The 22719-nt window shown below is 49.6% G+C and overlaps 1 protein-coding gene across 1 annotated transcript in view; it reads right to left on the reverse strand.

Moving 5' to 3' along the window:
• Positions 1 to 22719, reverse strand: part of LOC137298638 (mucin-19-like) — a 61330-nt gene that overhangs the window by 31702 nt on the left and 6909 nt on the right. Inside the window, exon 3 of the mRNA XM_067830922.1 lies at positions 74 to 22495. Within this exon, the coding sequence (XP_067687023.1) occupies positions 74 to 22495 (22422 nt within the window). The remainder of the gene's footprint in view (positions 1 to 73; positions 22496 to 22719) is intronic.

The following is a 22719-nucleotide window of genomic DNA, read 5'->3' on the forward strand; positions in this document are numbered from 1 at the left end:
TCTGTCGTTGGCGAGCTCCCACGTGTAGAACTTTCAGTGGATTCTTGTGTTGGTGACAATGTCATCTCTGTACTGGAGGAAGAAGTCGGTGTGCTGGAAGAAGTTTCACTTGTCAGAGAGGACAAGGACAGGGTCCTTGTAGATTTGCCAGTAGACGAAGAGGCCTGCTCCGTGCTTGCTGTGGAGGACTCAACTGTAGCACTTGTACTTGATCCCTGTGTGGATTCTGATGTCATCTTTGTACTGGAGGAAGAGGTCGAAATGCTGGAAGAAATCTCGCTCGTCAGTGAGAATGTAGGAACTGTGCTTGTGGACATTCCAGCTGATGATGTAATCTGCTCCGAGCTTACTCTTGGGAAGCCATTTGTAACACCCTTTGATGATGTGTCAGTGAGCGATGTGACTTCCTCTGTAGATGTAGTTGCAGAGTTGTGGCTTGCCGCATACGTTCCTGCTTTTGAGCCAGTGGATGACTGTGAGGAGAGGTCTGTGGGAGCTTGAGAGGACGGTGTTGAACTTGCTTCTGTCGTTGGCGAGATCCCACGTGTAGAACTTTCAGTGGATTCTTGTGTTGGTGACGATGTCATCTCTGTACTGGAGGAAGAAGTCGGTGTGCTGGAAGAAGTTTCACTTGTCAGAGAGGACAAGGACAGGGTCCTTGTAGATTTGCCAGTAGACGAAGAGGCCTGCTCCGTGCTTGCTGTGGAGGACTCAACTGTAGCACTTGTACTTGATCCCTGTGTGGATTCTGATGTCATCTTTGCAATGGAGGAAGAGGTCGGAATGCTGGAAGAAATCTCGCTCGTCAGTGAGGATGTAGGAACTGTGCTTGTGGACATTCCAGCTGATGATGTAATCTGCTCCGAGCTTGCTCTTGGCAAGCCAGTTGTAACACCCTTTGATGATGTGTCAGTGGGCGATGTGACTTCCTCTGTAGATGTAGTTGCAGAGCTGTGGCTTGCCGCATACGTTTCTGCTTTTGAGCCAGTGGATGACTGTGAGGGGAGGTCTGTTGGAGCTTGAGAGGACGATGTTGAACTTGCTTCTGTCGTTGGCGAGCTCCCACGTGTAGAACTTTGAGTGGATTCTTGTGTTGGTGACAATGTCATCTCTGTACTGGAGGAAGAAGTCGGTGTGCTGGAAGAAGTTTCACTTGTCAGAGAGGACAAGGAGAGGGTTCTTGTAGATTTGCCAGTAGACGAAGAGGCCTGCTCCGTGCTTGCTGTGGAGGACTCAACTGTAGCACTTGTACTTGATCCCTGTGTGGATTCTGATGTCATCTTTGTACTGGAGGAAGAGGTCGGAATGCTGGAAGAAATCTCGCTCGTCAGTGAGGATGTAGGAACTGTGCTTGTGGACATTCCAGCTGATGATGTAATCTGCTCCGAGCTTACTCTTGGGAAGCCATTTGTAACACCCTTTGATGATGTGTCAGTGAGCGATGTGACTTCCTCTGTAGATGTAGTTGCAGAGTTGTGGCTTGCCGCATACGTTCCTGCTTTTGAGCCAGTGGATGACTGTGAGGAGAGGTCTGTGGGAGCTTGAGAGGACGGTGTTGAACTTGCTTCTGTCGTTGGCGAGATCCCACGTGTAGAACTTTCAGTGGATTCTTGTGTTGGTGACGATGTCATCTCTGTACTGGAGGAAGAAGTCGGTGTGCTGGAAGAAGTTTCACTTGTCAGAGAGGACAAGGACAGGGTCCTTGTAGATTTGCCAGTAGACGAAGAGGCCTGCTCCGTGCTTGCTGTGGAGGACTCAACTGTAGCACTTGTACTTGATCCCTGTGTGGATTCTGATGTCATCTTTGCAATGGAGGAAGAGGTCGGAATGCTGGAAGAAATCTCGCTCGTCAGTGAGGATGTAGGAACTGTGCTTGTGGACATTCCAGCTGATGATGTAATCTGCTCCGAGCTTGCTCTTGGCAAGCCAGTTGTAACACCCTTTGATGATGTGTCAGTGGGCGATGTGACTTCCTCTGTAGATGTAGTTGCAGAGCTGTGGCTTGCCGCATACGTTTCTGCTTTTGAGCCAGTGGATGACTGTGAGGGGAGGTCTGTTGGAGCTTGAGAGGACGATGTTGAACTTGCTTCTGTCGTTGGCGAGCTCCCACGTGTAGAACTTTGAGTGGATTCTTGTGTTGGTGACAATGTCATCTCTGTACTGGAGGAAGAAGTCGGTGTGCTGGAAGAAGTTTCACTTGTCAGAGAGGACAAGGAGAGGGTTCTTGTAGATTTGCCAGTAGACGAAGAGGCCTGCTCCGTGCTTGCTGTGGAGGACTCAACTGTAGCACTTGTACTTGATCCCTGTGTGGATTCTGATGTCATCTTTGTACTGGAGGAAGAGGTCGGAATGCTGGAAGAAATCTCGCTCGTCAGTGAGGATGTAGGAACTGTGCTTGTGGACATTCCAGCTGATGATGTGATGTGCTCCAAGCTTACTCTTGGCAAGCCATTTGTGACACCCTTTGATGATGTGTCAGTGGGCGATGTGACTTCCTCTGTAGATGTAGTTGCAGAGCTGTGGCTTGCCGCATACGTTCCTGCTTTTGAGCCAGTGGATGACTGTGAGGAGAGGTCTGTTGGAGCTTGAGAGGACGGTGTTGAACTTGCTTCTGTCGTTGGCGAGATCCCACGTGTAGAACTTTCAGTGGATTCTTGTGTTGGTGACGATGTCATCTCTGTACTGGAGGAAGAAGTCGGTGTGCTGGAAGAAGTTTCACTTGTCAGAGAGGACAAGGACAGGGTCCTTGTAGATTTGCCAGTAGACGAAGAGGCCTGCTCCGTGCTTGCTGTGGAGGACTCAACTGTAGCACTTGTACTTGATCCCTGTGTGGATTCTGATGTCATCTTTGTACTGGAGGAAGAGGTCGGAATGCTGGAAGAAATCTCGCTCGTCAGTGAGGATGTAGGAACTGTGCTTGTGGACATTCCAGCTGATGATGTAATCTGCTCCGAGCTTGCTATTGGCAAGCCAGTTGTAACACCCTTTGATGATGTGTCAGTGGGCGATGTGACTTCCTCTGTAGATGTAGTTGCAGAGCTGTGGCTTGCCGCATACGTTTCTGCTTTTGAGCCAGTGGATGACTGTGAGGGGAGGTCTGTTGGAGCTTCAGAGGACGGTGTTGAACTTGCTTCTGTCGTTGGCGAGCTCCCACGTGTAGAACTTTCAGTGGATTCTTGTGTTGGTGACAATGTCATCTCTGTACTGGAGGAAGAAGTCGGTGTGCTGGAAGAAGTTTCACTTGTCAGAGAGGACAAGGACAGGGTCCTTGTAGATTTGCCAGTAGACGAAGAGGCCTGCTCCGTGCTTGCTGTGGAGGACTCAACTGTAGCACTTGTACTTGATCCCTGTGTGGATTCTGATGTCATCTTTGTACTGGAGGAAGAGGTCGGAATGCTGGAAGAAATCTCGCTCGTCAGTGAGGATGTAGGAACTGTGCTTGTGGACATTCCAGCTGATGATGTAATCTGCTCCGAGCTTACTCTTGGGAAGCCATTTGTAACACCCTTTGATGATGTGTCAGTGAGCGATGTGACTTCCTCTGTAGATGTAGTTGCAGAGTTGTGGCTTGCCGCATACGTTCCTGCTTTTGAGCCAGTGGATGACTGTGAGGAGAGGTCTGTGGGAGCTTGAGAGGACGGTGTTGAACTTGCTTCTGTCGTTGGCGAGATCCCACGTGTAGAACTTTCAGTGGATTCTTGTGTTGGTGACGATGTCATCTCTGTACTGGAGGAAGAAGTCGGTGTGCTGGAAGAAGTTTCACTTGTCAGAGAGGACAAGGACAGGGTCCTTGTAGATTTGCCAGTAGACGAAGAGGCCTGCTCCGTGCTTGCTGTGGAGGACTCAACTGTAGCACTTGTACTTGATCCCTGTGTGGATTCTGATGTCATCTTTGCAATGGAGGAAGAGGTCGGAATGCTGGAAGAAATCTCGCTCGTCAGTGAGGATGTAGGAACTGTGCTTGTGGACATTCCAGCTGATGATGTAATCTGCTCCGAGCTTGCTCTTGGCAAGCCATTTGTAACACCCTTTGATGATGTGTCAGTGGGCGATGTGACTTCCTCTGTAGATGTAGTTGCAGAGCTGTGGCTTGCCGCATACGTTTCTGCTTTTGAGCCAGTGGATGACTGTGAGGGGAGGTCTGTTGGAGCTTGAGAGGACGGTGTTGAACTTGCTTCTGTCGTTGGCGAGCTCCCACGTGTAGAACTTTCAGTGGATTCTTGTGTTGGTGACAATGTCATCTCTGTACTGGAGGAAGAAGTCGGTGTGCTGGAAGAAGTTTCACTTGTCAGAGAGGACAAGGACAGGGTTCTTGTAGATTTGCCAGTAGACGAAGAGGCCTGCTCCGTGCTTGCTGTGGAGGACTCAACTGTAGCACTTGTACTTGATCCCTGTGTGGATTCTGATGTCATCTTTGTACTGGAGGAAGAGGTCGGAATGCTGGAAGAAATCTCGCTCGTCAGTGAGGATGTAGGAACTGTGCTTGTGGACATTCCAGCTGATGATGTGATGTGCTCCGAGCTTACTCTTGGCAAGCCATTTGTAACACCCTTTGATGATGTGTCAGTGGGCGATGTGACTTCCTCTGTAGATGTAGTTGCAGAGTTGTGGCTTGCCGCATACGTTCCTGCTTTTGAGCCAGTGGATGACTGTGAGGGGAGGTCTGTTGGAGGTTGATCGGACGATGTTGAACTTGCTTCTGTCGTTGGCGAGCTCCCACGTGTAGAAATGTCAGTAGATTCTTGTGTTGGTGACGATGTCATCTCTGTACTGGAGGAAGAAGTCGGTGTGCTGGAAGAAGTTTCACTTGTCAGAGAGGACAAGGACAGGGTCCTTGTAGATTTGCCAGTAGACGAAGAGGCCTGCTCCGTGCTTGCTGTGGAGGACTCAACTGTAGCACTTGTTCTTGATCCCTGTGTGGATTCTGATGTCATCTTTGTACTGGAGGAAGAGGTCGGAATGCTGGAAGAAATCTCGCTCGTCAGTGAGGATGTAGGAACTGTGCTTGTGGACATTCCAGCTGATGATGTGATCTGCTCCGATCTTGCTCTTGGCAAGCCAGTTGTAACACCCTTTGATGATGTGTCAGTGGGCGATGTGACTTCCTCTGTAGATGTAGTTGCAGAGTTGTGGCTTGCCGCATACGTTCCTGCTTTTGAGTCAGTAGATGACTGTGAGGAGAGGTCTGTTGGAGCTTGAGAGGAAGATGTTGAACTTGTTTCTGTCGTTGGCGAGCTCCCACGTGTAGAACTTTCAGTGGATTCTTGTGTTGGTGACGATGTCATCTCTGTACTGGAGGAAGAAGTCGGTGTGCTGGAAGAAGTTTCACTTCTCAGAGAGGACAAGGACAGGGTCCTTGTAGATTTGCCAGTAGACGAAGAGGCCTGCTCCGTGCTTGCTGTGGAGGACTCAACTGTAGCACTTGTACTTGATCCCTGTGTGGATTCTGATGTCATCTTTGTACTGGAGGAAGAGGTGGGAATGCTGGAAGAAATCTCGCTCGTCAGTGAGGATGTAGGAACTGTGCTTGTGGACATTCCAGCTGATGATGTGATGTGCTCCGAACTTGCTCTTGGGAAGCCAGTTGTAACACCCTTTGATGATGTGTCAGTGGGCGATGTGACTTCCTCTGTAGATGTAGTTGCAGAGTTTTGGCTTGCCGCATACGTTCCTGCTTTTGAGCCAGTGAATGACTGTGAGGGGAGGTCTGTTGGAGTTTGAGAGGACGATGTTGAACTTGCTTCTGTCGTTGGCGAGCTCCCACGTGTAGAACTTTCAGTGGATTCTTGTGTTGGTGACGATGTCATCTCTGTACTGGAGGAAGAAGTCGGTGTGCTGGAAGAAGTTTCACTTGTCAGAGAGGACAAGGACAGGGTGCTTGTAGATTTGCCAGTAGACGAAGAGGCCTGCTCCGTGCTTGCTGTGGAGGACTCAACTGTAGCACTTGTACTTGATCCCTGTGTGGATTCTGATGTCATCTTTGTACTGGAGGAAGAGGTCGGAATGCTGGAAGAAATCTCGCTCGTCAGTGAGGATGTAGGAACTGTGCTTGTGGACATTCCAGGTGATGATGTGATCTGCTCCGATCTTGCTCTTGGCAAGCCAGTTGTAGCACCCTTTGATGATGTGTCAGTGGGCGATGTGACTTCCTCTGTAGATGTAGTTGCAGACCTGTGGCTTGCCGCATACGTTCCTGCTTTTGAGCCAGTGGATGACTGTGAGGGGAGGTCTGTTGGAGGTTGATAGGACGATGTTGAACTTGCTTCTGTCGTTGGCGAACTCCCACGTGTAGAAATGTCAGTAGATTCTTGTGTTGGTGACGATGTCATCTCTGTACTGGAGGAAGAAGTCGGTGTGCTGGAAGAAGTTTCACTTGTCAGAGAGGACAAGGACAGGGTCCTTGTAGATTTGCCAGTAGACGAAGAGGCCTGCTCCGTGCTTGCTGTGGAGGACTCAACTGTAGCACTTGTTCTTGATCCCTGTGTGGATTCTGATGTTATCTTTGTACTGGAGGAAGAGGTCGGAATGCTGGAAGAAATCTCGCTCGTCAGTGAGGATGTAGGAACTGTGCTTGTGGACATTCCAGCTGATGATGTGATCTGATCCGAGCTTCCTCTTGGCAAGCCATTTGTAACACCCTTTGATGATGTGTCAGTGGGCGATGTGACTTCCTCTGTAGATGTAGTTGCAGAGTTGTGGCTTGCCGCATACGTTCCTGCTTTTGAGCCAGTGGATGACTGTGAGGAGAGGTCTGTGGGAGCTTCAGAGGACGGTGTTGAACTTGCTTCTGTCGTTGGCGAGCTCCCACGTGTAGAACTTTCAGTGGATTCTTGTGTTGGTGACGATGTCATCTCTGTACTGGAGGAAGAAGTCGGTGTGCTGGAAGAAGTTTCACTTGTCAGAGAGGACAAGGACAGGGTCCTTGTAGATTTGCCAGTAGACGAAGAGGCCTGCTCCGTGCTTGCTGTGGAGGACTCAACTGTAGCACTTGTTCTTGATCCCTGTGTGGATTCTGATGTTATCTTTGTACTGGAGGAAGAGGTCGGAATGCTGGAAGAAATCTCGCTCGTCAGTGAGGATGTAGGAACTGTGCTTGTGGACATTCCAGCTGATGATGTGATGTGCTCCGCGCTAGCTATTGGCAACCCATTTGTAACACCCTTTGATGATGTGTCAGTGGGCGATGTGACTTCCTCTGTAGATGTAGTTGCAGAGTTGTGGCTTGCCGCATACGTTCCTGCTTTTGAGCCAGTGGATGACTGTGAGGAGAGGTCTGTTGGAGTTTGAGAGGACGATGTTGAACTTGCTTCTTTCGTTGGCGAACTCCCACGTGTAGAACTTTCAGTGGATTCTTGTGTTGGTGACGATGTCATCTCTGTACTGGAGGAAGAAGTCGGTGTGCTGGAAGAAGTTTCACTTGTCAGAGAGGACAAGGACAGGGTGCTTGTAGATTTGCCAGTAGACGAAGAGGCCTGCTCCGTGCTTGCTGTTGAGGACTCAACTGTAGCACTTGTACTTGATCCCTGTGTGGATTCTGATGTTATCTTTGTACTGGAGGAAGAGGTCGGAATGCTGGAAGAAATCCCGCTCGTCAGTGAGGATGTAGGAACTGTGCTTGTGGACATTCCAGCTGATGATGTGATGTGCTCCGAGCTTGCTATTGGCAAGCCAGTTGTAACACCCTTTGATGATGTGTCAGTGGGCGATGTGACTTCCTCTGTAGATGTAGTTGCAGAGTTGTGGCTTGCCGCATACGTTCCTGCTTTTGAGCCAGTGAATGACTGTGAGGGGAGGTCTGTTGGAGCTTCAGAGGACGGTGTTGAACTTGCTTCTGTCGTTGGCGAGCTCCCACGTGTAGAACTTTCAGTGGATTCTTGTGTTGGTGACGATGTCATCTCTGTACTGGAGGAAGAAGTCGGTGTGCTGGAAGAAGTTTCACTTGTCAGAGAGGACAAGGACAGGGTCCTTGTAGATTTGCCAGTAGACGAAGAGGCCTGCTCCGTGCTTGCTGTGGAGGACTCAACTGTAGCACTTGTTCTTGATCCCTGTGTGGATTCTGATGTTATCTTTGTACTGGAGGAAGAGGTCGGAATGCTGGAAGAAATCTCGCTCGTCAGTGAGGATGTAGGAACTGTGCTTGTGGACATTCCAGCTGATGATGTGATCTGATCCGAGCTTCCTCTTGGCAAGCCATTTGTAACACCCTTTGATGATGTGTCAGTGGGCGATGTGACTTCCTCTGTAGATGTAGTTGCAGAGTTGTGGCTTGCCGCATACGTTCCTGCTTTTGAGCCAGTGGATGACTGTGAGGAGAGGTCTGTGGGAGCTTCAGAGGACGGTGTTGAACTTGCTTCTGTCGTTGGTGAGCTCCCACGTGTAGAACTTTCAGTGGATTCTTGTGTTGGTGACGATGTCATCTCTGTACTGGAGGAAGAAGTCGGTGTGCTGGAAGAAGTTTCACTTGTCAGAGAGGACAAGGACAGGGTCCTTGTAGATTTGCCAGTAGACGAAGAGGCCTGCTCCGTGCTTGCTGTGGAGGACTCAACTGTAGCACTTGTACTTGATCCCTGTGTGGATTCTGATGTCATCTTTGTACTGGAGGAAGAGGTCGGAATGCTGGAAGAAATCTCGCTCGTCAGTGAGGATGTAGGAACTGTGCTTGTGGACATTCCAGCTGATGATGTGATCTGCTCCGATCTTGCTCTTGGCAAGCCAGTTGTAACACCCTTTGATGATGTGTCAGTGGGCGATGTGACTTCCTCTGTAGATGTAGTTGCAGAGCTGTGGCTTGCCGCATACGTTCCTGCTTTTGAGCCAGTGGATGACTGTGAGGAGAGGTCTGTGGGAGCTTGAGAGGACGGTGTTGAACTTGCTTCTGTCGTTGGCGAGCTCCCACGTGTAGAACTTTCAGTGGATTCTTGTGTTGGTGACGATGTCATCTCTGTACTGGAGGAAGAAGTCGGTGTGCTGGAAGAAGTTTCACTTGTCAGAGAGGACAAGGACAGGGTCCTTGTAGATTTGCCAGTAGACGAAGAGGCCTGCTCCGTGTTTGCTGTTGAGGACTCAACTGTAGCACTTGTACTTGATCCCTGTGTGGATTCTGATGTCATCTTTGTACTGGAGGAAGAGGTCGGAATGCTGGAAGAAATCTCGCTCGTCAGTGAGGATGTAGGAACTGTGCTTGTGGACAATCCAGCTGATGATGTGATGTGCTCCGAGCTTGCTATTGGCAAGCCAGTTGTAACACCCTTTGATGATGTGTCAGTGGGCGATGTGACTTCCTCTGTAGATGTAGTTGCAGAGTTGTGGCTTGCCGCATACGTTCCTGCTTTTGAGCCAGTGGATGACTGTGAGGAGAGGTCTGTGGGAGCTTCAGAGGACGGTGTTGAACTTGCTTCTGTCGGTGGCGAGCTCCCACGTGTAGAACTTTCAGTGGATTCTTGTGTTGGTGACGATGTCATCTCTGTACTGGAGGAAGAAGTCGGTGTGCTGGAAGAAGTTTCACTTGTCAGAGAGGACAAGGACAGGGTCCTTGTAGATTTGCCAGTAGACGAAGAGGCCTGCTCCGTGCTTGCTGTGGAGGACTCAACTGTAGCACTTGTACTTGATCCCTGTGTGGATTCTGATGTCATCTTTGTACTGGAGGAAGAGGTCGGAATGCTGGAAGAAATCTCGCTCGTCAGTGAGGATGTAGGAACTGTGCTTGTGGACATTCCAGCTGATGATGTGATCTGCTCCGAGCTTGCTCTTGGCAAGCCAGTTGCAACACCCTTTGATGATGTGTCAGTGGGCGATGTGACTTCCTCTGTAGATGTAGTTGCAGAGCTGTGGCTTGCCGCATACGTTCCTGCTTTTGAGCCAGTGGATGACTGTGAGGAGAGGTCTGTTGGAGTTTGAGAGGACGATGTTGAACTTGCTTCTTTCGTTGGCGAACTCCCACGTGTAGAACTTTCAGTGGATTCTTGTGTTGGTGACGATGTCATCTCTGTACTGGAGGAAGAAGTCGGTGTGCTGGAAGAAGTTTCACTTGTCAGAGAGGACAAGGACAGGGTCCTTGTAGATTTGCCAGTAGACGAAGAGGCCTGCTCCGTGCTTGCTGTGGAGGACTCAACTGTAGCACTTGTACTTGATCCCTGTGTGGATTCTGATGTTATCTTTGTACTGGAGGAAGAGGTCGGAATGCTGGAAGAAATCCCGCTCGTCAGTGAGGATGTAGGAACTGTGCTTGTGGACATTCCAGCTGATGATGTGATCTGCTCCGAGCTTCCTCTTGGAAAGCCAGTTGTAACACCCTTTGATGATGTGTCAGTGGGCGATGTGACTTCCTCTGTAGATGTAGTTGCAGAGTTGTGGCTTGCCGCATACGTTCCTGCTTTTGAGCCAGTGAATGACTGTGAGGAGAGGTCTGTGGGAGCTTCAGAGGACGGTGTTGAACTTGCTTCTGTCGTTGGCGAGCTCCCACGTGTAGAACTTTCAGTGGATTCTTGTGTTGGTGACGATGTCATCTCTGTACTGGAGGAAGAAGTCGGTGTGCTGGAAGAAGTTTCACTTGTCAGAGAGGACAAGGACAGGGTGCTTGTAGATTTGCCAGTAGAAGAAGAGGCCTGCTCCGTGCTTGCTGTTGAGGACTCAACTGTAGCACTTGTACTTGATCCCTGTGTGGATTCTGATGTTATCTTTGTACTGGAGGAAGAGGTCGGAATGCTGGAAGAAATCTCGCTCGTCAGTGAGGATGTAGGAACTGTGCTTGTGGACATTCCAGCTGATGATGTGATCTGCTCCGAGCTTACTCTTGGCAAGCCAGTTGTAACACCCTTTGATGATGTGTCAGTGGGCGATGTGACTTCCTCTGTAGATGTAGTTGCAGAGTTGTGGCTTGCCGCATACGTTCCTGCTTTTGAGCCAGTGGATGACTGTGAGGAGAGGTCTGTTGGAGTTTGAGAGGACGATGTTGAACTTGCTTCTTTCGTTGGCGAACTCCCACGTGTAGAACTTTCAGTGGATTCTTGTGTTGGTGACGATGTCATCTCTGTACTGGAGGAAGAAGTCGGTGTGCTGGAAGAAGTTTCACTTGTCAGAGAGGACAAGGACAGGGTCCTTGTAGATTTGCCAGTAGACGAAGAGGCCTGCTCCGTGCTTGCTGTGGAGGACTCAACTGTAGCACTTGTACTTGATCCCTGTGTGGATTCTGATGTTATCTTTGTACTGGAGGAAGAGGTCGGAATGCTGGAAGAAATCCCGCTCGTCAGTGAGGATGTAGGAACTGTGCTTGTGGACATTCCAGCTGATGATGTGATCTGCTCCGAGCTTCCTCTTGGAAAGCCAGTTGTAACACCCTTTGATGATGTGTCAGTGGGCGATGTGACTTCCTCTGTAGATGTAGTTGCAGAGTTGTGGCTTGCCGCATACGTTCCTGCTTTTGAGCCAGTGAATGACTGTGAGGAGAGGTCTGTGGGAGCTTCAGAGGACGGTGTTGAACTTGCTTCTGTCGTTGGCGAGCTCCCACGTGTAGAACTTTCAGTGGATTCTTGTGTTGGTGACGATGTCATCTCTGTACTGGAGGAAGAAGTCGGTGTGCTGGAAGAAGTTTCACTTGTCAGAGAGGACAAGGACAGGGTGCTTGTAGATTTGCCAGTAGAAGAAGAGGCCTGCTCCGTGCTTGCTGTTGAGGACTCAACTGTAGCACTTGTACTTGATCCCTGTGTGGATTCTGATGTTATCTTTGTACTGGAGGAAGAGGTCGGAATGCTGGAAGAAATCTCGCTCGTCAGTGAGGATGTAGGAACTGTGCTTGTGGACATTCCAGGTGATGATGTGATCTGCTCCGAGCTTCCTCTTGGCAAGCCAGTTGTAACACCCTTTGATGATGTGTCAGTGGGCGATGTGACTTCCTCTGTAGATGTAGTTGCAGAGTTGTGGCTTGCCGCATACGTTCCTGCTTTTGAGCCAGTGGATGACTGTGAGGGGAGGTCTGTGGGAGCTTGAGAGGACGGTGTTGAACTTGTTTCTGTCGTTGGCGAGCTCCCACGTGTAGAAATGTCAGTGGATTCTTGTATTGGTGACGATGTCATCTCTGTACTGGAGGAAGAAGTCGGTGTGCTGGAAGAAGTTTCACTTGTCAGAGAGGACAAGGACAGGGTCCTTGTAGATTTGCCAGTAGACGAAGAGGCCTGCTCCGTGCTTGCTGTGGAGGACTCAACTGTAGCACTTGTACTTGATCCCTGTGTGGATTCTGATGTCATCTTTGTACTGGAGGAAGAGGTCGGAATGCTGGAAGAAATCTCGCTCGTCAGTGAGGATGTAGGAACTGTGCTTGTGGACATTCCAGCTGATGATGTGATCTGCTCCGAGCTTGCTCTTGGCAAGCCAGTTGTAACACCCTTTGATGATGTGTCAGTGGGCGATGTGACTTCCTCTGTAGATGTAGTTGCAGAGCTGTGGCTTGCCGCATACGTTCCTGCTTTTGAGCCAGTGGATGGCTGTGAGGAGAGGTCTGTGGGAGTTTGAGAGGACGATGTTGAACTTGCTTCTTTCGTTGGCGAACTCCCACGTGTAGAACTTTCAGTGGATTCTTGTGTTGGTGACGGTGTCATCTCTGTACTGGAGGAAGAAGTCGGTGTGCTGGAAGAAGTTTCACTTGTCAGAGAGGACAAGGACAGGGTGCTTGTAGATTTGCCAGTAGAAGAAGAGGCCTGCTCCGTGCTTGCTGTTGAGGACTCAACTGTAGCACTTGTACTTGATCCCTGTGTGGATTCCGATGTTATCTTTGTACTGGAGGAAGAGGTCGGAATGCTGGAAGAAATCTCGCTCGTCAGTGAGGATGTAGGAACTGTGCTTGTGGACATTCCAGGTGATGATGTGATCTGCTCCGAGCTTCCTCTTGGCAAGCCAGTTGTAACACCCTTTGATGATGTGTCAGTGGGCGATGTGACTTCCTCTGTAGATGTAGTTGCAGAGTTGTGGCTTGCCGCATACGTTCCTGCTTTTGAGCCAGTGGATGACTGTGAGGAGAGGTCTGTTGGAGTTTGAGAGGACGATGTTGAACTTGCTTCTTTCGTTGGCGAACTCCCACGTGTAGAACTTTCAGTGGATTCTTGTGTTGGTGACGGTGTCATCTCTGTACTGGAGGAAGAAGTCGGTGTGCTGGAAGAAGTTTCACTTGTCAGAGAGGACAAGGACAGGGTCCTTGTAGATTTGCCAGTAGACGAAGAGGCCTGCTCCGTGCTTGCTGTTGAGGACTCAACTGTAGCACTTGTACTTGATCCCTGTGTGGATTCTGATGTCATCTTTGTACTGGAGGAAGAGGTCGGAATGCTGGAAGAAATCTCGCTCGTCAGTGAGGATGTAGGAACTGTGCTTGTGGACATTCCAGCTGATGATGTGATCTGCTCCGTGCTTGCTCTTGGCAAGCCAGTTGTAACACCCTTTGATGATGTGTCAGTGGGCGATGTGACTTCCTCTGTAGATGTAGTTGCAGAGCTGTGGCTTGCCGCATACGTTCCTGCTTTTGAGCCAGTGGATGACTGTGAGGAGAGGTCTGTTGGAGTTTGAGAGGACGATGTTGAACTTGCTTCTTTCGTTGGCGAACTCCCACGTGTAGAACTTTCAGTGGATTCTTGTGTTGGTGACGGTGTCATCTCTGTACTGGAGGAAGAAGTCGGTGTGCTGGAAGAAGTTTCACTTGTCAGAGAGGACAAGGACAGGGTCCTTGTAGATTTGCCAGTAGACGAAGAGGCCTGCTCCGTGCTTGCTGTTGAGGACTCAACTGTAGCACTTGTACTTGATCCCTGTGTGGATTCTGATGTCATCTTTGTACTGGAGGAAGAGGTCGGAATGCTGGAAGAAATCTCGCTCGTCAGTGAGGATGTAGGAACTGTGCTTGTGGACATTCCAGCTGATGATGTGATCTGCTCCGAGCTTGCTCTTGGCAAGCCAGTTGTAACACCCTTTGATGATGTGTCAGTGGGCGATGTGACTTCCTCTGTAGATGTAGTTGCAGAGCTGTGGCTTGCCGCATACGTTCCTGCTTTTGAGCCAGTGGATGACTGTGAGGAGAGGTCTGTTGGAGCTTGAGAGGACGATGTTGAACTTGCTTTTGTCGTTGGCGAGCTCCCACGTGTAGAACTTTCAGTGGATTCTTGTGTTGGTGACGATGTCATCTCTGTACTGGAGGAAGAAGTCGGTGTGCTGGAAGAAGTTTCACTTGTCAGAGAGGACAAGGACAGGGTCCTTGTAGATTTGCCAGTAGACGAAGAGGCCTGCTCCGTGCTTGCTGTTGAGGACTCAACTGTAGCACTTGTACTTGATCCCTGTGTGGATTCTGATGTCATCTTTGTACTGGAGGAAGAGGTCGGAATGCTGGAAGAAATCTCGCTCGTCAGTGAGGATGTAGGAACTGTGCTTGTGGACATTCCAGCTGATGATGTGATGTGCTCCGAGCTTGCTATTGGCAAGCCAGTTGTAACACCCTTTGATGATGTGTCAGTCGGCGATGTGACTTCCTCTGTAGATGTAGTTGCAGAGTTGTGGCTTGCCGCATACGTTCCTGCTTTTGAGCCAGTGGATGACTGTGAGGAGAGGTCTGTGGGAGCTTCAGAGGACGGTGTTGAACTTGCTTCTTTCGTTGGCGAGCTCCCACGTGTAGAACTTTCAGTGGATTCTTGTGTTGGTGACGATGTCATCTCTGTACTGGAGGAAGAAGTCGGTGTGCTGGAAGAAGTTTCACTTGTCAGAGAGGACAAGGACAGGGTCCTTGTAGATTTGCCAGTAGACGAAGAGGTCTGCTCCGTGCTTGCTGTGGAGGACTCAACTGTAGCACTTGTACTTGATCCCTGTGTGGATTCTGATGTCATCTTTGTACTGGAGGAAGAGGTGGGAATGCTGGAAGAAATCTCGCTCGTCAGTGAGGATGTAGGAACTGTGCTTGTGGACATTCCAGCTGATGATGTGATCTGCTCCGAGCTTCCTCTTGGCAAGCCAGTTGTAACACCCTTTGATGATGTGTCAGTGGGCGATGTGACTTCCTCTGTAGATGTAGTTGCAGAGTTTTGGCTTGCCGCATATGTTCCTGCTTTTGAGCCAGTGAATGACTGTGAGGGGAGGTCTGTTGGAGCTTGAGAGGACGATGTTGAACTTTCTTCTGTCGTTGGCGAGCTCCCACGTGTAGAACTTTCAGTGGATTCTTGTGTTGGTGACGATGTCATCTCTGTACTGGAGGAAGAAGTCGGTGTGCTGGAAGAAGTTTCACTTGTCAGAGAGGACAAGGACAGGGTGCTTGTAGATTTGCCAGTAGAAGAAGAGGCCTGCTCCGTGCTTGCTGTTGAGGACTCAACTGTAGCACTTGTACTTGATCCCTGTGTGGATTCTGATGTTATCTTTGTACTGGAGGAAGAGGTCGGAATGCTGGAAGAAATCTCGCTCGTCAGTGAGGATGTAGGAACTGTGCTTGTGGACATTCCAGCTGATGATGTGATCTGCTCCGAGCTTCCTCTTGGCAAGCCAGTTGCAACACCCTTTGATGATGTGTCAGTGGGCGATGTGACTTCCTCTGTAGATGTAGTTGCAGAGCTGTGGCTTGCCGCATACGTTCCTGCTTTTGAGCCAGTGGATGACTGTGAGGAGAGGTCTGTGGGAGCTTCAGAGGACGGTGTTGAACTTGCTTCTGTCGTTGGCGAGCTCCCACGTGTAGAACTTTCAGTGGATTCTTGTGTTGGTGACGATGTCATCTCTGTACTGGAGGAAGAAGTCGGTGTGCTGGAAGAAGTTTCACTTGTCAGAGAGGACAAGGACAGGGTCCTTGTAGATTTGCCAGTAGACGAAGAGGTCTGCTCCGTGCTTGCTGTGGAGGACTCAACTGTAGCACTTGTACTTGATCCCTGTGTGGATTCTGATGTCATCTTTGTAGTGGAGGAAGAGGTGGGAATGCTGGAAGAAATCTCGCTCGTCAGTGAGGATGTAGGAACTGTGCTTGTGGACATTCCAGCTGATGATGTGATGTGCTCCGAGCTTCCTCTTGGCAAGCCAGTTGTAACACCCTTTGATGATGTGTCAGTGGGCGATGTGACTTCCTCTGTAGATGTAGTTGCAGAGTTTTGGCTTGCCGCATATGTTCCTGCTTTTGAGCCAGTGAATGACTGTGAGGGGAGGTCTGTTGGAGCTTGAGAGGACGATGTTGAACTTTCTTCTGTCGTTGGCGAGCTCCCACGTGTAGAACTTTCAGTGGATTCTTGTGTTGGTGACGATGTCATCTCTGTACTGGAGGAAGAAGTCGGTGTGCTGGAAGAAGTTTCACTTGTCAGAGAGGACAAGGACAGGGTGCTTGTAGATTTGCCAGAAGAAGAAGAGGCCTGCTCCGTGCTTGCTGTTGAGGACTCAACTGTAGCACTTGTACTTGATCCCTGTGTGGATTCTGATGTTATCTTTGTACTGGAGGAAGAGGTCGGAATGCTGGAAGAAATCCCGCTCGTCAGTGAGGATGTAGGAACTGTGCTTGTGGACATTCCAGCTGATGATGTGATCTGCTCCGAGCTTCCTCTTGGCAAGCCAGTTGTAACACCCTTTGATGATGTGTCAGTGGGCGATGTGACTTCCTCTGTAGATGTAGTTGCAGAGCTGTGGCTTGCCGCATACGTTCCTGCTTTTGAGCCAGTGGATGACTGTGAGGAGAGGTCTGTTGGAGCTTGAGAGGACGATGTTGAACTTGTTTCTATCGTTGGCGAGCTCACACGTGTAGAACTTTCAGTGGATTCTTGTGTTGGTGACGATGTCATGTCTGTACTGGAGGAAGAAGTCGGTGTGCTGGAAGAAGTTTCACTTGTCAGAGAGGACAAGGACAGGGTCCTTGTAGATTTGCCAGTAGACGAAGAGGCCTGCTCCGTGCTTGCTGTGGAGGACTCAACTGTAGCACTTGTACTTGATCCCTGTGTGGATTCTGATGTTACCTTTGTACTGGAGGAAGAGGTCGGAATGCTGGAAGAAATCCCGCTCGTCAGTGAGGATGTAGGAACTGTGCTTGTGGACATTCCAGCTGATGATGTGATCTGCTCCGAGCTTCCTCTTGGCAAGCCAGTTGTAACACCCTTTGATGATGTGTCAGTGGGCGATGTGACTTCCTCTGTAGATGTAGTTGCAGAGTTGTGGCTTGCCGCATACGTTCCTGCTTTTGAGTCAGTGGATGACTGTGAGGGGAGGTCTGTGGGAGGTTGAGAGGACGGTGTTGAACTTGTTTCTGTCGTTGGCGACCTCCCACGTGTAGAACTTTCACTGGATTCTTGTGTTGGTGACGATGTCATCTCTGTACTGGAGGAAGAAGTCGGTGTGCTGGAAGAAGTTTCACTTGTCAGAGAGGACAAGGACAGGGTCCTTGTAGATTTGCCAGTAGACGAAGAGGCCTGCTCCGTGCTTGCTGTTGAGGACTCAACTGTAGCACTTGTACTTGATCCCTGTGTGGATTCTGATGTTACCTTTGTACTGGAGGAAGAGGTCGGAATGCTGGAAGAAATCCCGCTCGTCAGTGAGGATGTAGGAACTGTGCTTGTGGACATTCCAGCTGATGATGTGATCTGCTCCGAGCTTCCTCTTGGCAAGCCAGTTGTAACACCCTTTGATGATGTGTCAGTGGGCGATGTGACTTCCTCTGTAGATGTAGTTGCAGAGTTGTGGCTTGCCGCATACGTTCCTGCTTTTGAGTCAGTGGATGACTGTGAGGGGAGGTCTGTGGGAGGTTGAGAGGACGGTGTTGAACTTGTTTCTGTCGTTGGCGACCTCCCACGTGTAGAACTTTCACTGGATTCTTGTGTTGGTGACGATGTCATCTCTGTACTGGAGGAAGAAGTCGGTGTGCTGGAAGAAGTTTCACTTGTCAGAGAGGACAAGGACAGGGTGCTTGTAGATTTGCCAGTAGACGAAGAGGCCTGCTCCGTGCTTGCTGTGGAGGACTCAACTGTAGCACTTGTACTTGATCCCTGTGTGGATTCTGATGTTATCTTTGTACTGGAGGAAGAGGTCGGAATGCTGGAAGAAATCCCGCTCGTCAGTGAGGATGCAGGAACTGTGCTTGTGGACATTCCAGGTGATGATGTGATCTGCTCCGAGCTTCCTCTTGGCAAACCAGTTGTAACACCCTTTGATGATGTGTCAGTGGGCGATGTGACTTCCTCTGTAGATGTAGTTGCAGAGTTGTGGCTTGCCGCATACGTTCCTGCTTTTGAGCCAGTGGATGACTGTGAGGAGAGGTCTGTGGGAGCTTCAGAGGACGGTGTTGAACTTATTTCTGTCGTTGGCGAGCTCCCACGTGTAGAACTTTCAGTGGATTCTTGTGTTGTTGACGATGTCATCTCTGTACTGGAGGAAGAAGTCGGTGTGCTGGAAGAAGTTTCACTTGTCAGAGAGGACAAGGACAGGGTCCTTGTAGATTTGCCAGTAGACGAAGAGGTCTGCTCCGTGCTTGCTGTGGAGGACTCAACTGTAGCACTTGTACTTGATCCCTGTGTGGATTTTGATGTCATCTTTGTACTGGAGGAAGAGGTGGGAATGCTGGAAGAAATCCCGCTCGTCAGTGAGGATGTAGGAACTGTGCTTGTGGACATTCCAGCTGATGATGTGATCTGCTCCGAGCTTGCTCTTGGCAAGCCAGTTGTAACACCCTTTGATGATGTGTCAGTGGGCGATGTGACTTCCTCTGTAGATGTAGTTGCAGAGTTGTGGCTTGCCGCATACGTTCCTGCTTTTGAGCCAGTGGATGACTGTGAGCGGAGGTCTTTGGGAGCTTGAGAGGATGGTGTTGAACTTGTTTCTGTCGTTGGCGAGCTCCCACGTGTAGAAATGTCAGTGGATTCTTGTGTTGGTGACGATGTCATCTCTGTACTGGAGGAAGAAGTCGGTGTGCTGGAAGAAGTTTCACTTGTCAGAGAGGACAAGGACAGGGTGCTTGTAGATTTGCTAGTAGACGAAGAGGAATCTTCCGTGCTTGCAGTAGAGGACTCAACTGTAGCACTTGTACTTGATCCCTGTGTGGATTCTGATGTTACCTTTGTACTGGAGGAAGAGGTGGGAATGCTGGAAGAAATCTCGCTCGTCAGTGAGGATGTAGGAACTGTCCTTGTGGACATTCCAGCTGATGACGTGATCTGCTCCGAGCTTGCTCTTGGGACGTCAGTTGTAGCACCCTTTGATGATGTGTCAGTGGGCGATGTGACTTCCTCTGTAGATGTAGTTGCAGAGTTGTGCCTTGCCGCATACGTTCCTGCTTCTGAGCCAGTGGATGACTGTGAGGAGAGGTCTGTTGGAGCTTGAGAGGACGGTGTTGAACTTGCTTCTGTCGTTGGCGAGCTCCCACGTGTAGAACTTTCAGTGGATTCTTGTGTTGGTGACGATGTCATCTCTGTACTGGAGGAAGAAGTCGGTGTGCTGGAAGAAGTTTCACTTGTCAGAGAGGACAAGGACAGGGTGCTTGTAGATTTGCTAGTAGACGAAGAGGAATCTTCCGTGCTTGCAGTAGAGGACTCAACTGTAGCACTTGTACTTGATCCCTGTGTGGATTCTGATGTTACCTTTGTACTGGAGGAAGAGGTGGGAATGCTGGAAGAAATCTCGCTCGTCAGTGAGGATGTAGGAACTGTCCTTGTGGACATTCCAGCTGATGACGTGATCTGCTCCGAGCTTGCTCTTGGGACGTCAGTTGTAGCACCCTTTGATGATGTGTCAGTGGGCGATGTGACTTCCTCTGTAGATGTAGTTGCAGAGTTTTGGCTTGCCGCATACGTTCCTGCTTTTGAGCCAGTGGATGACTGTGAGGGGAGGTCTGTTGCAGCTTGAGAGGACGATGTTGAACTTGCTTCTGTCGTTGGCGAGCTCCCACGTGTAGAACTTTCAGTGGATTCTTGTGTTGGTGACGATGTCATCTCTGTACTGGAGGAAGAAGTCGGTGTGCTGGAAGAAGTTTCACTTGTCAGAGAGGACAAGGACAGGGTGCTTGTAGATTTGCCAGTAGACGAAGAGGCCTGCTCCGTGCTTCCTGTGGAGGACTCAACTGTAGCACTTGTACTTGATCCCTGTGTGGATTCTGATGTTATCTTTGTGCTGGAGGAAGAGGTCGGAATGCTGGAAGAAATCTCGCTCGTCAGTGAGGATGTAGGAACTGTGCTTGTGGACATTCCAGCTGATGATGTGATCTGCTCCGAGCTTCCTCTTGGCAAGCCAGTTGTAACACCCTTTGATGATGTGTCAGTGGGCGATGTGACTTCCTCTGTAGATGTAGTTGCAGAGTTGTGGCTTGCCGCATACGTTCCTGCTTTTGAGCCAGTGGATGACTGTGAGGGGAGGTCTGTGGGAGCTTGAGAGGACGGTGTTGAACTTGTTTCTGTCGTTGGCGGGCTCCCACGTGTAGAAATGTCAGTGGATTCTTGTGTTGGTGACGATGTCATCTCTGTACTGGAGGAAGAAGTCGGTGTGCTGGAAGAAGTTTCACTTGTCAGAGAGGACAAGGACAGGGTGCTTGTAGATTTGCTAGTAGACGAAGAGGAATCTTCCGTGCTTGCAGTAGAGGACTCAACTGTAGCACTTGTACTTGATCCCTGTGTGGATTCTGACGTTACCTTTGTTCTGGAGGAAGAGGTCGGAATGCTGGAAGAAATCTCGCTCGTCAGTGAGGATGTAGGAACTGTGCTTGTGGACATTCCAGCTGATGACGTGATCTGCTCGGAGGTTGCTCTTGGGAAGTCAGTTGTAGCACCCTTTGATGATGTGTCAGTGGGCGATGTGACTTCCTCTGTAGATGTAGTTGCAGAGTTGTGGCTTGCCGCATACGTTCCTGCATTCAAGATAGTAGATGACTGTGAGGAGAGGTCTGTTGGAGCTTGAGAGGACGGTGTTGAACTTGTTTCTGTCGTTGGCGAGCTCCCACGTGTAGAACTTTCAGTGAATTCTTGTGTTGTTGACGATGTCATCTCTGTACTGGAGGAAGAAGTCGGTTTGTTGGAAGAAGTTTCACTTGTCAGAGAGGACAAGGACAGGTTTCTTGTAGATTTGCTAGTAGACGAAGAGGAATCTTCCGTGCTTGCTGTGGAGGACTCAACTGTAGCACTTGTACTTGATCCCTGTGTGGATTCTGATGTCATCTTTGTACTGGAGGAAGAGGTGGGAATGCTGGAAGAAATCTCGCTCGTCAGTGAGGATGTAGGAACTGTGCTTGTGGACATTCCAGCTGATGACGTGATCTCCATCGAGCTTGCTCTTTGGAAGTCAGTTGTAACACCCTTTGATGATGTGTCAGTGGGCGATGTGACTTCCTCTGTAGATGTAGTTGCAGAGTTGTGGTTTGCCGCATACGTTCCTGCTTTTGAGTCAGTGGATGACTGTGAGGAGAGGTCTGTGGGAGCTTGAGAGGACGGTGTTGAACTTGTTTCTGTCGTTGGCGAGCTCCCACGTGTAGAACTTTCAGTGGAATCTTGTGTTGGTGACGGTGTTACCTTTGTACTGGAGGAAGAGGTCGGAATGCTGGAAGAAATCTCGCTCGTCAGTGAGGATGTAGGAACTGTGCTTGTGGACATTCCAGCTGATGACGTGATCTGCTCGGAGCTTCCTCTTTGGAAGTCAGTTGTAACACGCTTTGATGATGTGTCAGTGGGCGATGTGACTTCCTCTGTAGATGTAGTTGCAAAGTTGTGGCTTGCCGCATACGTTCCTGCATTCAAGATAGTAGATGACTGTGAGGAGAGGTCTGTTGGAGCTTGAGAGGATGGTGTTGAACTTATTTCTGTCGTTGGCGAGCTCCCACGTGTAGAACTTTCAGTGAATTCTTCTTTGGATGGCGATGTCATCTCTGTACTGGAGGAAGAAGTCGGTGTGCTGGAAGAAGTTTCACTTGTCAGAGAGGACAAGGACAGGGTGCTTGTAGATTTGCTAGTAGACGAAGAGGAATCTTCCGTGCTTGCTGTGGAGGACTCAACTGTAGCACTTGTACTTGATCCCTGTGTGGATTCTGATGTTATCTTTGTACTGGAGGAAGAGGTCGGAATGCTGGAAGAAATCTCGCTCGTCAGTGAGGATGTAGGAACTGTGCTTGTGGACATTCCAGCTGATGACGTGATCTGCTCCGAGCTTGCTCTTTGGAAGTCAGTTGTAACACCCTTTGATGATGTGTCAGTGGGCGATGTGACTTCCTCTGTAGATGTAGTTGCAGAGTTGTGGCTTGCCGCATACGTTCCTGCTTTTGAGTCAGTAGATGACTGTGAGGAGAGGTCTGTTGGAGCTTGATAAAACGATGTTGAACTTGTTTCTGTCGTTGGCGAGCTCTCACGTATAGAATTTTCAGTGGATTCTTGTTTGGATGGCGATGTCATCTCTGTACTGGAGGAAGAAGTCGATGTGTTGGAGGAAGTTTCACTTGTCAGCGAGGATCCATAGTGTATAGGTTTTGGTGATGGTGACACTAAGCTTGTTGCTGAATTTGACGTTGATTCTTCGTATTCTCTGCTTCTTGCAGACATCAGTAGAACTGGGAGATAAAACCTTAATGTATAGTACTGCCTCAAGCAGACAGGGACACACACACACACACACACACACACAGACACACACACACACACACATACACACACACACACACACACATACACACACACACACATACATACACACATACATATATACATACACCAATCTGTTTGAGTGTGATCAGTTTTTGTAAGTAACGTTTGGTAGTTATTAAAATTTACCTAC

The sequence above is a fragment of the Haliotis asinina genome, chromosome 10, assembly GCF_037392515.1.
Source record: "Haliotis asinina isolate JCU_RB_2024 chromosome 10, JCU_Hal_asi_v2, whole genome shotgun sequence".
Classification (NCBI taxonomy): domain Eukaryota; kingdom Metazoa; phylum Mollusca; class Gastropoda; order Lepetellida; family Haliotidae; genus Haliotis; species Haliotis asinina.